Source organism: Phoenix dactylifera, chromosome 4 (assembly GCF_009389715.1).
Source record: "Phoenix dactylifera cultivar Barhee BC4 chromosome 4, palm_55x_up_171113_PBpolish2nd_filt_p, whole genome shotgun sequence".
Lineage (NCBI taxonomy): Eukaryota > Viridiplantae > Streptophyta > Magnoliopsida > Arecales > Arecaceae > Phoenix > Phoenix dactylifera.
In genome coordinates this window covers 28,858,624-28,875,706 of record NC_052395.1, presented here as the reverse complement: position 1 = coordinate 28,875,706, position 17,083 = coordinate 28,858,624, and the positions used below count along the sequence as shown (strand labels likewise).

Genomic DNA, 17,083 nt, shown 5'->3' with positions numbered 1-17,083 from the left:
ACATTGCGGTAGCTGACCTCATTCACTTAGTACACGATAAGGCTCTTTGTGATATATCTGCGATATTAATGGTGTTGATTATGTATTTATGGCGGAGCTGGATGGACCGTTGCTATGACCATAATTGCCACTTCTTCAATAATTTTTGGCTTTACTCCATGACTGGACCGACCAGCATGACACATCGGCTAGAACTGAAGTCATTCACCTCGGTCAAGGCCAAGGCCAAGGAGATCGAGGTAGTCTGAGGTTAGGATGACTAATATTCTCTCCATCAATAAATATAATGAAGATGACAACAATAGTGGTAAAAGTATCACGTAACGTGACGAAGGTGATAATAGCAATGGCAACGATGATAAAAATAATTGTGATGGGGCTGATGATGATATGGTAGAGATGGCTGCTATGATGATGATAATAGCGGCAACAATATGGTGGAAGCGGTGGCATTAGTGGTGACACGATCACAGTATTTTGTATGTATGTGGTCATACTAAGGGTGCTGGTGGTAATAGTAAATAACATAATTTTCTTGTTTTGGGAATATTGAAATAATAAAATTTTATTTTCAAAATAATACAAGTGATATGAAAATAAAAAGTAAAAACAATAGCAAACTTTTTTTTTCTCGGTATTGTGTTTTTGTGTTTAAAAATAAAAAACAAGCAATAAGAGCGACACCTGACAGGCCGATTAGGATTTGGATTCATTCACCATAGAAGTTAGAGGGAGATCGACCATTTAGGGTTAGATTTGCTCGAATCTCTCTCCTCCCATTCGATCCCTCTCCTCCTCCACTCCCACGGCGCCAAGGCAGGTATGCCCTTTTCTCTCTGGTCTCGTTCTCCTCCGATCCCCCACTCTTCCTGGAATAACCTTTTCCTTCTTGGGCATCCAAGGTACCAAATCGGGTTCCCGTCGGCATGTAATTGACTCGCTTCATAAACGAAGAAAACGCAAGCTCAACGATATCCAATTGCAACAGAGGAGAGATGGCGAGCAACAACGGAGAACCGAGCTCTGCCCCGCAGCTGGACAGATGGTACAACATCAGATTGGGCTCCTCCTTCAAAGATCCTTCTTCCACCAAATTCTGCACGCTTCGATGTGAGTTGCCGCATCCGAATCCCTTAAAAAAAAATCACAGATATCAATTTTTGATTATCTTTTCCTTTCTCGCCAGGATTCTGTTGGAAATTATGTATGTTTATTGTTTTTCGTAGATGAATTCTTATAAACTTGAATAATTATATCTTTGTTGGATTTTGCGTGAAATTTTGGCATCAAACTGTATGACTCTGAGATAATTCTCATAAAAAAGTCTGTTTTGCTGTGGATTCTCCTGAATCAACTACTCCTATTGCGCTCTGCATGAATTTGCGTCTACTTCTAGGGTCATGGAATGTTGGTTCCTTTGATAAATTTATGGTTATCACAAAGAAATACATTGGTAAAACAATTATCTCTTTTATTCTACTATGAGGATTGTTTTACAATTTTGCGGGGAAAAAACCTTGGTGTGATGAGAAAAGGGGAAAACGAATAATATACCAGTTGTCCAATAAAGACATGATAAGATGAACCAGGTGCAAATATTGGAAAGAGGTATTACTCATAGCACTTGTGTCTTATCTAGTCAGACTTGTCATATTTTAGCTTCCTCTTTTAATGGTCAAATGACGGTATCATGGACATACCTTTCTGGATTATGACATCTCAGATATCAGTGATGTGTTTCCCCTGATAATTCCAGGCAGACATAGCAAACCACTCTTAACAGGTTAAAAAATTTAGGTCTTATGCACTTATACTTACAACATTGCGAGTCGCATTTCAATTGATAGTATTTGCTACTTAATGATGTTTGAACAAATTCAACCAGATTGGTGAAGTAGTTTCTATTTCTTCTTGTTTCTTAAGGTGGTGAAGAACTACACCGATGCCTTTTGAAACCTGACTAAGCCCCATATTTAGATGCTTGAGTTCATGAGGCATTCTTATGGGAGATTCGTCTCCATGAAGATATGTCATCCCATTAGTCACGTTCTTCGTATCTGCACTCTTTGCTAGCATTGAATTAGATAACCCATACTTTTTTTTGTACTTTGATAGATGAATTTATGGAATTCAAACTATCTACAAAATGACATTGGCTTTGAATCATTATATGCTAAGGTGTTAGCACCCTTTCCAAATTTCGTTAAGTTTTTGTAACATGCAAGATCGGGATGTTAGTGAGCAGAGTCAAACTACTTCGCGGGCTTGAGTTTATTTATATAACGTTTGTGGAACTAGTTTGTCAGTTGCCCATTTAAAAATTTGGATATGGTTGACTTGGGCTTGGCCAATTAAGAACTCTACCCAAGGCAGCAGTATATTGTGTATGGATATGGTTCAGTTCGTGTAGATTTTGAATTCTTACCTAACTTTGAGTTTCCCAGACCCCTAGTCCACTTAGAAGTTGGGTAACACACTATTATAAGGATTTGATCAGTCTTCTTAAGAAGGGGGATCTGCCCAGAACTAGGCACATTATTCTTTATATATTTTTAGTAGGAATATTCCTTTGTTCAGGTAGTTCATTTTTTAAGTTTTCTTTCCTTCTGTTTGTTTCTGATATGCCCCAATTGTAGAACTACTTTTTAATTAGTGGTGAAATACTTAAAAGAGAAATTTTAAGGGATTTCCACCTTGTGGGAAACCAAAGCACCTCTTCTCTTCTTTGACTAGAATTCAGTCTTTCGAATGTTTTAGGATTTACAATATGTTATTACAGTGTTGTTATGAAGATCCTCTTCTCCATCCTTTCATAACACGTTCCTGGCGATGACTAAGGTTTGAGAACTTGGTTTTAATTTTGGTTTTGCTTAAAATACTTAGTTTAGTCCAGTGGCTTTGGCTCCAATTTCAATAGTTTTGGACTAAAATTCAAAAACAATACACAAAGTCAAATCAATTAGGAGAAAATTAGAATGAAAAGAATAAGTCAAGTCAAAAGTTAGAGTTTTAACAAGTGGCTTCATGCTGAGGTAATCAAGATTTTTTTAAAAAATATATATAATTTTATAAAATGATGTTTGCAATATAATATATCTACCAATATTTCCCTTGGAAAAGAAAAAATCTACTAATATATCACGCAAAAGGTGCAGAGGCTAGCCTTAGAGACTAAGCTCTCCCGCTCACATGAAGCCCTGTGTGGGGAGTAAACATAAAAAGAAAGTGTATCTTTCTTTGGGTCATCTCCTTAAATTCTTCATGGGAACTATTATAGTTTAAATGAGGATTGTGACATACTCTCTTATTCAACTTGAATTTTAATAGGAAACTAAATTTGTATTCTCTGTAATTTAAATAAGAAAATGCAGATCTGGTTTCATAATTCACTCTTTAACTTTTCTGATTTTCCCCCTTTCCTGGGTTGGGAAGATCTCACTCTTGTGTTCTTTCAGAAGGACTCTAACTGCTATATATTAGACGATCAAGACCATCTGTCATGGAGATGGACAGTCTAGCATGTGATCTTTGTATTATCCCGTACCACATGCATTGCACATGTCAATGTCCATTCTTTTTTCTTTTTTTTTTTTTGGCTTTGCAATCTAATATTTGACATTTAAGATACCTATGAGATTGAGTTTCATTTTTCAAGGCTCTAGGAATTATAACTTTTCAGTGCTTTTGAATCTTCTCAAAACTCGCAGTTCTTAATTTCAATGAACCGCTTCTATGCATTACAGAAATGAAGACAATAAGAGGGCATAAATAGCTCAGATGTACTATGAATATAGAGAAACATGAATTGCACCTTGGGCAAGGAAGCATTGCAACCATAACACCATCTTCCTTGACCCTTCCTAAAACCATGTCTCAGCCATCTGCCTTGGGGCTATGAAGTTTTCCTACCCCACATCATCATCTTTGCGAAGAAGGTTTTTGTCTTTTTGGCACCAATTTGCTATGATTCTTCACCATGCAATTAAGGTCCCTTCTTCAATTGGAACTGCAGAGATCACAAAACTTGTCTATGTCGGTGGCATGGATCAGTATCACAAGAAGGTTACTTGTTAGCGCTGGAAATGCTTTTGTTTGCATTCAAACCTTATCCTGTTTTCTTCCTAGCTTGCTTTTCTACCTACACTGCCTTTGGCCCTGTTACACTTTTGCAATAATGATGGGTCTTCATTTTTTTGTTTTATTTTTTGGTGGTGGTAGCCCTAGTGGCAGTGGGGTAGAGAGAGGAGAAGCTGAACAAAGGAAGGGAGAAGAGGTTTAAAAATATGAGCTCTTTTTTTTTCTTTTAATTTTGGGAGACATGAGATCTGAACCATCTATATTTGGTAGAAAAGTCAGGAGCCTTTGGGGCCAAATAATCTTAATAGCAACCCAAACTAACTCTTATTCTCTCTTACAAATATAACACATCTTCAGTCCACTTTTTTATCATGTCAAATGCTTAAATCTAAAGTCACTTATCAAGAGCCCAGCATAAACTTTTGTAACAACTTGCAGTTCCATGCAACCTGATGGAGAGAATAGAAAGGTACGACCTTTAGTTTTTTTGATGTCAAGAATTTTGCAGCATATCTTTGCTATGGTAGCCATCAGCACTGTGGTGAATCATGTTCATAGTAACTTACTAGTTACTCTTGTTTGAACCCAATTGAACATATTTTAAACTTGGATAAATTATGAAGTGGACTGCAATAGACTCCAAGCTGAGTAGAATAACTGAGGGAATCTCTGAGCCATCAGTTTCATAATTACTGTTATTTAGTGACTTGTTAAGGAGCAACCTGCTGTTTTGTATGGTTTCCTAATTTGTGTGTGGGGAAAACCAGAAAAGGCCTTACTTTTTTGGAGTAATGTCTTGTACTGATAGTTTTCTTGAACTCCTTATGCTGTACACTCTTGATTGTTCCAACACTAGAGGGCTCTTGTATCAAGAAAGCCTTCCAACACATGCTTCTTGATGGTACATTGATTATCTCTAGAGCTGGTGCTTGTCAGATTGGTATATGATTGGATGCTGATGGAATGCCTGCTCGTGGATCACCAGATTGTCTTCTTTAGGTTTATGATTGTGTTTTCATTTAGCCTTCCATATGAGTGGCCACTTTAGTGTCATCCAGAGATGTCTCAAATTTTCTATTTTATCAGACAATATAAAGTTCTGGAACTTCTTGATTTCTACGGTTGCTTCCACATAACCTAGTTCTAGACTAACATATTAAAATTGTGTTCATGGCTCTCTGTAATTTACAGATGAGTTTAAGCCAGCCTCAATTGATAAGAGCCAGGCTGGATCACTGCATAAGAGTAAGGAGAACAGGGTCACTGTGGAATTCCACAACAATCAGCCTGGGAAGCCGAAGGTGACCTTTGAAGGCAGCAGTGAGGACTACAAGGACAATGATGGGGTCTTATTTTTTGATGGGGAGACATTTCGGTTAGAGAGATTACATCGGGCTGTGAAGAGATTGAGGCATGTTCGGCTGCCTGGGGAGTCTGCTGCTGCAGCTAATATGGTATCTGCAGCTTCAACTGGCGCAAGCGTAGAGTCTCGTTCTCCTCCACTTGGAAAGATTGCGAAACTGCAGACATTGAGCAAAAGTGTAGTGCATTCAGTGCCTGTAAGTTCTATTCAACTTCTGAAACTAAGTTTGTAATTGCTGATTCATTTATTTGATTAGTTGTTTATAATTATGCTTGTACTAGAATTACATATAGTTGTAGAATGAGAACCTAAGATGATGAAAGCATATGAACTACATTATTATTTTATATTATTATTTAGATGAAGATTAGAATAAACATTTTTACCTGTAGATTTCATGTCTATGTCATAATTGGCTGACTAGACATGCTACATGCATTTATGTATGTTTGCATGCATGCACGCATGTGTATTGCTTTTCATTAAGAATATCCATGACAACAGTTAATTTAACTTTATGGTATAGCCTGCAGATGATCCATCCTTGTCGTTTAAAAGGCCTTAGTCTCATGCCATTATTTACTGAATACTAGCAGATGGTAGCCTATTTTTCCTCTGGTTAATGATAATGATAATAATAAAAACTTGAGTGCACCAAACAGGCAAACCAGATGCAACTATGACATGACCTTTTAGCTTAATTCCATGTGTATCAAGTTGGTGTATAATTTTTATCATTCATTTCTTGACATGTTAAGGACCTGACAGATTATTTTATTCATTGACTAGGTCAAAAGTGTGATTATTGAGCTTCATGTGGAAGCAACAATTTTATTTGATACCTCTCTTGTGGGGAGATGTCCTGGGTTTGAACTGGATGGTGGCATTTTCACTTTTTGCCAAAAAAAGAAAATCCTATATCCAATCAATTTATCAGTCTGCAATGTTCATTTTTGAAGATGATGCATGGCAATGCTGTATCAATTTTTTGTCTGAAATGAAATCATCGATACAATAAATAAAGTAAAAGACATGGGAGAAGGTTTTTTAGGCTGCTTTGTAAGCCAGTAGAATGCAATGAACCCAAATTTAAGCTAGAAGGAAAAAAATGAAGATGAGTATTTTATCTGCTAGAAGGAAAAAAATGAAGATGAGTATTTTATCTGCTAGAAAGAAAAAAATGAAGATGAGTATTTTGTCCATGCTTAGCATATCACTCATCGTTGTTTCTATGAAAGGGTAGAAAGCAAACAACCGGGGACATGATGCAAATTCTCTTTGTAAACTTGGAAATATAGAAGAAAGATTGTCCACACAGTTCATCTTTTATTTATGCATAGATTGTTTATTTAGGCTTCACCAACTTAAATCTAACCTGGGAAAGGATTTCATAATATTTTTTAAAAAAATTGTTAGCAATTGATATATTCCTGTTTTCTGATATCTAACTCTAAAAGGCAGCCTGCTTACTTTTGTCTGCGTCAGCTGCCCATTTATCTGATTTGGTCCTCATTGGGTTGACCACCATTTGAGCTAGCTTGTGGCTACTTGTGCGGTCAAACTGAGCTTTTGATGTGCAATTTAGTTTGAATATTCATGTTTGAGTTTGTCTTCACCTTGCTCGTGTTCTGAATGAGCAGACTAAAACTTAAGAGATATACTAATGTTCTGTATGGATGTCTAAAATATTCCTATCTTCTGAAATTTAACATCTGATAAAGTTCAATTTCAGCATCTGATAATATTCCTACCTAAAAACTCTTGCCAAATTAGTTTAGTTGAACTCAGATATCGCCAGAGTCTGAAGATTAAAGTATCTGTTATCAGTGCCAGAAGGAAACCATCTTACTTATATCTATGATTCAAATGAAAGTATTTTGCTGAAGCATCAGTTCAACCATCACTTTTGTAAAATGCTTGGTTTGGAGAAGATCACTAGGGTCAAATGCTGAACACCTGGCTGCTTTAAATGGTATTTTGGCTTTATGTTTTCTCTGTCAAGTTTAGTTGATAGGCTATTAGATTTTGGCTTGACCTTGTCCATCTGCCAAAGCTGACACAGTTTAATAACATTCAGTAGTTGCTTGATGAAGCCCGAGGTGAGAAGAAGACTGCTATTGTTTCTGTGCTGATGACATTAGATCTGAATTTGTGTTTGCTTTTTTTTGCGGAAAACAGTAGGAAACTATAACTTTTTCTGATTGTCATCAGATCAATTATACCCTCTTTGAAACCCCTTTCATAGCTAAAGACACAAGAAGTTCTACTTAGTAGGATTCTATAACGAGCCTGGATAAGACTTTCTCCCTGAAGAAATAAGTAATAGCAGCAAACATAATATTTTCGACATTTGAAAAACAGTAAAATTCATCCCTCTGTCAAACCAGTGTAGAAATTCATCATGTTCAATTCAAAACACATTTTTAATGTTTTAAAATCTTTTCTAAGTCAAGCTAGACATAGAGTAGGACTTGGAAACACTAATCTATTATAAAATAAGACCTCAACAAAATCCACCAGAAGTATAGCCCTATATTTAAGAAAGAAAATTGGAAATCAAATATAATATATTCAATTCACTTCTCCTCATACTAAAAGTAAAAGCAAAAATAATTGAAAATAAATAAAGTAAACCTAAAACCAATCGAAACCTAGGATTTGTCATTACTGGCTGGGCACAATTTGTTCCTGTGCTGCATTCCCCTTTAGAAGAGGCAATTTCTATATCAGTGTTGAAATATGAATTATGTGTAAAAGCATGAATTTTTTACTGATAAACATGCTATGTTGTCATCTATTAGCCTTAAAACCATTTGATTATTATGAAAATTATGAACCGACCAAACCAATATGATCTGTTATACTGATTCTATGAATTCTTAAATAGTAATTTTCTATTATGGGAAAGAAAATTTTAAAATGAAAAGCATCACTTTTCTGAAAATATGTGAGAATTTTCCATGAGGTTTAATATATAACCATTTGAATATATTTTTATGTCTATTGGAGAAATTGATAGCTTGAAGGAATCGAAAGTATCTTGTTACCTCACCTGTATGATGAATAGCGATTTGTGAGCTCATACCTGATCAGTGAAGTATTCAACTTCTGACATAGAGCAAACTGTGGAAAATTCTGTGGCATGAACAATATTTAATAAAAATAGATTTACTTTAAACAGTGGCAAAATACAAAAGATGTCGACTGTTTCATAAAATGCAATGATGCTAAGAAAGATGTGAAAAGGATGGTAAGGCTAAATATATACTGTATGATACTTTATATGATAGATTGTGCTCAAAAGAAGGATGAAATTTATAAAATAGCTAAATCTAGAGAAGCGAGCTGATCAAATTAGACATATTAAAAGTGAAGATGATAAGATATCATTGAAAGATGAGAAAATTAAAGAAAAATAGAGATAATATTAAAAATTGTTAAACATAGTTTCTACTAAAGAGATCTTTATTGGAAACTACAGTTAGGAGGAATTCAAGTTTCTATTTGTACAATTCATAAAAGAGAAAAGGAAATAACTTTGAAAAGAACGCAAAAGGCATTAGGATCAGTTGAATTGTCTATCGAGGTTCTGAAAACTACGGAAGATATTGGGTTAGATTAGCTTACTAATCTATTTAGTGAAGTTATAAGGACTAAGAAAATACCAGATATCCTTCTTTACAACCTCCATCCATGTTAATTTAGATCTTCCTCTTCTTTTATTACAACCTTCAACACAAACTAAAGTACCTCTCCTTACAAGAACTTTCTCAAATTTTCGTTGTACATATCCATACCATCTCAATCCATTTTCCTTCGCTTTGTCTTTAATTTGTGCAACTCCTGTAGCTTCTAGAATATATTCATTTCTTAATCTATCTTTTCTAGTTTTACCATCTCAATCAATTTTCCATCACTTTATTAAGAAAAGATGGTATGGATTAAGAAAATTGATTAATAAATTGAGATGGTATTTGTCTATAAGAACGAAGATGATGTACAAAATTGTTCCACTCTATGAATTATGAAAAAGTGATATTGGGCACAGATTAAGAAAAATAACGTCTATTTCCAATGACTAATTTGGATTTATGCTTGAAAAATTGATAATGGAGGCACTTAGATAATTGATAGAAAAATATAGAGAAAAAAGAAAAGTCTTCATCTTGTCTTGCTAATTTAGAGAATGCTTATGATAGGGTGCCAAGAAAAGTTACTTGGTGGGCTTTAAGAAGGAAGGATATACATAAACGATATATTGAAATAATCGAGAACATGTATGATAGTGCATTAATAAGCGTTAGCAGTTGCTGCAGTACAAGTTTTTTTTTCCATTTACACTTGACTTAAATTAAGGATCAGCATTAAGCCTACAACTTTTCATAGCTAATAAGTATATATTGAAATAATCGAGAACATGTATGATAGGGCATTAATGAGTATTAGGAGTTGCAGCAGTACAAGTTTTTTTTTCCCATTTACAGTTGACTTACATTAAGGATCAGCATTAAGCCTATAACTTTTCATAGCTAAGATTCAGGAAAATGCACCGTCGTGTATGCTATTTGCAGATGATATTAGTATTGGTTGATGAAAAGAAAACTAGATAAATACTAAATTAGGCATATGGAGGAACACTTTAGAGGATAAGGGCTTAAAAATTGTTACAACCAACGTCGTCGGAACCATCCCGAACCGGACGGTTTTGGCCGTTCTCTGCCGTATCGGTGACTCACCGGTATGGTTCCAGCAACGGAAACAAAATCTGTTGGAGGCGGAGAGGGAGAAGGAAAAGAGAGAGAGCGGGGGAGAAAGGGAGGGAGGCCGGCTGAGGGCCCTTTCACAATTTACGCGGTTGTTTCTCTGTTTCGAACGAAATAGAGGTCAGCCGCTTTTTAATTTCGCTTGCCGACTTCACTTAAGCATTGCGAAATTAAAAGCGGCCGACTTCTATTTCGAATGAAATAAGAAAACAACCGTATAAATCGCAAAAGGGCCTGACGCCGGTCTCCCTCCCTCTCCCACTCTCTCTCTTTTTCTCTCTCGTTCTCCCTCTCCCCCATCTGTTCAACTGTGTCGGTACAAGCCCGGCACGGCACGACGCAAGCCCGTACTAACTCGTCCCGCCAGAGAACAACATAAGCACAATATATGGAATGCAAATTTAGTAAGAATGGAAATAAAGATATAACATTAATTAAGATTGATGAATAAGAAATACGACTGAGCGACTGATTTCAATCTATTATACAGAATAATGGGGAGATATATGAAGATATATATAAAAGAAATAGAGCTGGTTGGGTGAAGTGTCTAGGTGCATCTGGAATAATATTGATAATCGTATACCTTAGAGACTTAAGAGAAAATTTATTATTGAATTCTATTGAATATTATTGAATATTATTTTGGGCAACAAAGAAATAGATGGATAAATTGTGTGGTAGAAAGGAAATTGTTAAGATGAATGTATGGTAAATCTAGAAAAGATAGATTAAGAAATGAATATATTAAAAGCTATAAGAGCTGGACAAATTAAAGACAGCGATGGAAAATTGATTGAGATGGCATGGTTTAAGAAAATTTTAGGAGCTATAGGAGATATAGGAGTTGCACAAATTAAAGAAAAAGTGATGGAAAATTGATTGAGATAGTATGGATATATACAACGAAAATTTTGAGTAGGCTCTTGTAAGGAAAGAAGAGGAAGATCTAAATCAACATGGATGGAGATTGTGAAAAAGGATATGAAGAAACTTAGAATAACATCAGAAGTGGGTCTACATAAGAATACTTGGTGAATGAGAATCCATAAAACCAATCACAAGTAGTTGGAAAATGGCTAGATGATTATGATTATGAATAATATTTAGTAAAAGTGAGAGAAAAAGACAAATATACCTTATTTTTGGCTTATTGTTCTTTATCCTTGTTCATGTAACTCCTTTTTTCTCCACTGCTTTCTATAAATATAAACTAGTGCTTCTAAGATCAAATAGGTATACATCTTATTAAGTAAGGATCCTAACAGTTATTGCTTTTGGACAAAGATATATCTAACATATAATATACATCCTTTTTGTGAGAAAATATCGACCACACATACAAAGCTAATTTTTGTCATGCTTCTATTTTGTTTGTAATGCAGGTTGAGGTAGAACGCATTGATATTGGTGAGCCAGAAAGCCCAGGTACAACTTGTAGTTTTATACTACTCTCTCTCTCTCTCTCTCTCTCTCTCTCTCTCTCTCTCACCATGTGCGTATCTTTTGATGGATGAGATATTTATTAATAAAATAACCACAGTGATCTTGGGGAATCGTCAATCCAAGTTTAAATCTTCAACAAACATTGCGTGAGATGCCAATTTATGGTGCTGCTTCGGTACCTGAACTTCTAACATGAAAGTGCATGCATTTTTGAAAGATTTTCTAAGAGATTGTGCAACCTCAAGAGTTAAGCTTACGACCAAGAAGTCTTGATGTTGAGTGCATATTGAACTCTATGACACTGATTGAGCTTAGTTCCAACAATAATATTATAAAGTCCCAACTTGATTCCATAGCTGAGTCCTTTAGTTACAAATGCTTCAATAAGTTTGGCAGATGCCACTTGAACCATTTTCTTCAACATAGCTGCAATTAGCACACCTTTGTAGCCTCAAACTACCCATATGACACTGGCTTTTCCTTCTTAGAATAACACCTTTGTACTGAAATTTGTTAGACACCATCCAGTGAAGTCCATTTTCTGTAATCAAACTTCTGTTCTATCACTAATCCCTTGATTAGTTTAGAAATCTTCTAATAGCCAGCAAGCTTCAGACACTGTTGTCCATGGTTCTTGTTTATGTCCTCTTATGATGAAGTCATCCAAATTGCGCAAGCAAACATAGCAAACTTAGTTAACCCCTCCATTCCCATCCAAAATGCTTTCAGCTCTGCTTTGTACACTTCTTATCTAAAGAGGTAAAAAGCACTGCAAAGAAACATTACTTTAAGCATTGCATTACTGTGTTATCCTTCTCACCATGTAGTCTGCATAATTCATCTGTCCACTTTGTTATCTTTTTCTTCTAATCTACCTTTTTCAGGAGACTTTATTTTGTGAGCATTTGACATCATTTTTTTTTCCCTGCAATATTGGACTTTGAAAAATTGCTCTATCACAGATTTATTGAGCAGCTTTCTCCACCAGCTGTGTCCAATTTGGAGCTGCTTGCCTTCTTATATATATTCTTGCTCGACTATCTAGTGATAAGCACTCCTATTGGCTCTATTGATATATATAATCATCATATAGATTTCTGAGGTGTTGCAAAATGTATATGTAAGTGAAAGTGATATTCTTAAGTAATGTCTAAATCACTCAATTGCTTAAATTCATGTTAGTTCCACAAATATGAATAGGTTTGGTTTGGCGAAGAATACATGGTACTTGATAATATTGATGGTCGTCAAGATAGGGACTTGATGTGGTTATGACATGAAAGGAACATATCCAACTTTTCCTTGCCAAAAGCATTTTTATGTCATTAGTAGCTGCTGATACAGTATGTATCCCAGGGTCTACTGTGCCGGTACCGGGCACCGTACCACTTGCCCGAAGGCACGAGTTGATACATGCCTGCGCCATGCCATGTTGTGCTAGGCCTGTACCGACACAGGAGACTGTGGAGGAGGAAAAGAGAGAGAGCGAGTGGGGGAGGGTGAAGGTGAGGGAGGGAGGGCGGCGGAGGCTGGCACTGGTGCGGGTGGCGAAGGTCGTAGCCGAACCTTGTCGACTTCACTTAAAAGTTGCAAAAAATTTTACGGCCGGACCCTTATTTCAACCGACTTGCTGACTTTACTTAAAAATTGCAAAATTTTTTACGGTCATACCCCTGTTTCAAATGAAACAAGGGTTCACCCACGACGTCCGCTACCCGCACCAGCGCTGGCGCTCCACCGGCCTCCCTCCCCCTTCTCTCCTGCTTGCTCTCTCTTTTCTTCTCTTTCCTTCTCCTCCTCCTCCAGCGACGGTGTTTCGGTTTCCTTGCCAGAATTGTCCCGGTAACTCGTCGGTACAGCTTGGGACGTCTCAAACCGGGTGGTTTGGGATGGTTTTGCCAACCGTGATATATCCAGTTGTTAATGTTTTCATTTCTTTCTCCTATCTGTTTCTATTAAGAGTTTTGTCGTAACCACTAATTACCTTGGCATGGATGACAATATTTACAAAAAGTTCGTCTTCCTGTTTTGCATTGATTTACTCGCATTTCCCTTACTTTCTGTAAAGTCTTCATCCTGAGGTTTCTTTAAAAAGAAAAAAAAAACATTCATCATGGGCGCCTGTTATGTGTTTTCTTAAGGTACATCATTCTTATATCTTTTACCAAAGACATAATTTACAGTACTTTCTTTTCTTAACAACTTATATAAAGGTCTAGAGATCTACTATTTGAGCATTATCAGTTGTTTAATGTGCTCAGTTTTGTACTGTTGTATCAAATTCATCAGGCTTTTCAATTAAGTAACATTAGCATCTCCTGGTTTATATAATTTTGTTATTTTCTTCATGCGAAGGTGCATTTAAAGTTGACTTCATTTTTCAGACCACAACTTGTCTCTCCTGTGCTCTGACTTCTTCTGGTTTCGTGATATTATCTTCTATATTCTATGCATATTGAAAAGTTACTTTAGATAAGACAATATGATTCACATGGAAAAAAAAAACAGTCATTGTCTGGGTAATTTCATGGTTTAGATGTTGCTAACAGGTGTGGGACTATTCTTGCAAAAGAACACTTACTGAAACATAAAACATCAATATAATGGTAAGGGGACAGCCAGCTGATGATGGGTAGACTCTAAAGGAGTGGGGAGCCCAACTCTGTGTCTGGTAGTAAATCGGTGCAGTACCACTCTGAAATGCAGTTGTGATGCAGTAGTGAAATTTTTTGCATTTTAAGGCCTATATATAACTTTGGCTTATTGTAGTTCTATCCTTTTTTATAGTATATTGACATTTTCTAATCACATCACACTTCATTCTGTTGGCATTGATCATTGTCACAGGTCCAAAACCCACAAATAAGAGCACCAGCTATCAATCGATTCCTCCAAATTCATCATCGATGTCCCCTGATCCAAAATCTTATGAACCAGAGGAGAACCTGGATATACTTGGCGATGATGACAGAGGGACACCAAATAAGACGAGTGCTGGAGGACAGACAGCGGCCATTGGGTTTGATATCAACATTCCAAATCAGAATGAAACTGATGATGAGATTGCAGATGTGGATGTAAGTGATGAAGCAGATGAGGGGCCCAATGCTGCTGAAGCTCTGCGAGCTCAGGTGAATGCAGCGGAGGAGAAGCAACAGCAGGAGACCTCCAGCTCCAGCAGCAGCAGTGAAAGTGGCAGCAGTGGCAGTGGTAGCGGAAGTGGGAGCAGCAGCAGTGATAGCGAGGGCAGCGATGATGACTCTGCTAGCTCCGGTGGTGATATTGAAATTTGAGAACCATTCAGCTTTGATCATGTCTTGGTGGATATCGTCGGATGTGGCAATTGGAAATTGTGGGTTTGTTAGATAGCGGGCAGTTCGAGCAATTCGGACTAATATAATTGGCCTTTTTTACCATTATATGAGCGAGGAATTACAATGTCATTCCCCATGTCAGTAATCCTATCCTATTTTATCTGTTACAATGGATTTTGACGAATACGAAGCACAAGCTGTGCAGCTATTGTAATTTGTTGCCTGGATAAGCCAATCTTCACCATGACAGATTAAATATAAAACAAAAAAGGCTCCCTCTCGTTTCTGTGTCTCTCTTTTTTTTTTTTTTCATGTGATTTCTTTGGAGTTCATTTTTGAGGTAAGAAAAATTTCTCGTCTATTTTGTTATTCATAGTTGGCCCATTATCTCATCTGGATTCACTAGATTGTACAGAAATGACTATTTTATACCCTTTATTTACCATCTTTGTTGGTCACATGCACCTTTGAGTTAGTTCAAAATATTGTATGCTCTGGAGCAGGAACTTTGAGATGCAACTAGCGGCCGGTTTAGCCGTTTAGATAATCCTAAAAACAAATGTCCAGACTCATTGCTTCATGATGCCAAATTGTGGGCCTTGTATAAGAATTGCAGGAGCAAAGGTCTATATTGTCTTAAAATTTAATGTTGGAATAATTCTTTTTTCCCTTTGCCTATAAATTTCTCATAAAAAAGCTAACATCATATCTCATATTTTCCTACTAAAATTTACCCATTGCTACAAGGATCTTATTGCCTGCAAGTGAATTGGTTGAGTGCGTTTTGTAATTATAAAATATTTTTATATAATAGAATTCCATTTATTGCGACAAATTTTGTTAAGAAAGGTGAAAATTGTTGAAGCTTATACAATTAAAGGAGCCCTGGAAGATCGGTGGGGGTTTTGAGAGGATAGCCATTATAAAAAGAAGCTCTCAGGAAATTATAGAGAAACCTCCCGTCCATCTCTCATCATGGTATTCCTACGGCCGCCCTTCCCCTTCACTCCCAAGGAATCCATGACTCCTTTTCCTCTCTTAAGCAAGGAACCCATGTCATCTCCAATCTCAACTCCAAACAAGCTTTCAGATCTTTCGCCAGTGTAGTCAAGCATGAGAAAAGCCAACCCCCATACCTAACCATGCCCTAAAACCCTAATTCTGCTGCAGAAGCACACCTCACTCCATCTAACTTTGCTGCAGAAGCCCACCCTAACACCCTCTACAGTCCCCTCAAGACACTCTTCCCATTCCCCTACAGACCTGGATCGCTTTCATCGCCCCGCCTCCACCAAACCCTTTAAATCTGGATTCTGCTTCCGTTGTGGAAGACTGGATCACTAGAAGCCCAACTATAGAGAACCAGTCCGGTGCCTCCACTGCCATCGCTTTGGCCACACCTTCAGACACCGCAGGCATCCCCATCCCTCAAATACCAGCTAACTTTTCCAACCAAGACCAGCCATGCAAAACCCAAATACTATCGAGCAACCTTTCCAAATCCCCAACCATCGCACATCGACTCAAGTTTTCCTCCCTTTTACTGCCGAAATGGCTGAAATTTCAGCCTACCTAAACAGAGCAACGCATGTTGAAGTCTTTGGATGGGCCATTAAAGCCAATGAGGTTTGGGCAACTTCGGTGGCATAAAGCAAAGTAAGTCGGATCATGGACAATAAGGCAGCTCTCGTCAATAGAATTCTTCATCTCCTTCCCTAATGATCAAACCGTGCATGACCTTATGGCTAGGGGACATCTTCGAGGCGGTGGATTTAAGTCCTGTTTGGAAGAGTTTTTGGAGAACCAAAAAACATTTTCTAGCCGTCCAAAAATATTTTTCGATAAAAAAAAGTGTTTAGTAAAAATTTCAAAAAGTTGTTTTAGCTTTTCCAGAAAACTAAAAACAGTTTTTTGGAACATGCTCCATTTTGGAGCTTTCCGAAAAATTACTTTTAGGCCATATCACAAGCTTTTTTTTCCAAAATATCCGTGATAAATATAATAATTACAAAAAATATCTCTTTATAATCCTGAAAATTAATTTACACTAATAATTATAATATTTTATACCTTTATTATTCTATTATACTATAAATATAATATTATATTACATTATAGCA

At 36.7% G+C, this 17,083-nt stretch overlaps 1 protein-coding gene across 1 annotated transcript; it reads left to right on the top strand.

The window, feature by feature from the left end:
- Positions 1 to 691: 691 nt before the first annotated feature.
- On the top strand, positions 692 to 15,255 carry LOC103714425 (ELL-associated factor 1). The gene is made up of 5 exons (XM_008801666.3): positions 692 to 820; positions 903 to 1,110; positions 5,269 to 5,636; positions 11,589 to 11,631; positions 14,497 to 15,255. The coding sequence occupies exons 2-5, from the start codon at positions 996 to 998 to the stop codon at positions 14,940 to 14,942; spliced, it is 972 nt and encodes a 323-aa protein (XP_008799888.1). The 5' UTR covers positions 692 to 820; positions 903 to 995; the 3' UTR covers positions 14,943 to 15,255.
- Positions 15,256 to 17,083: the final 1,828 nt, after the last annotated feature.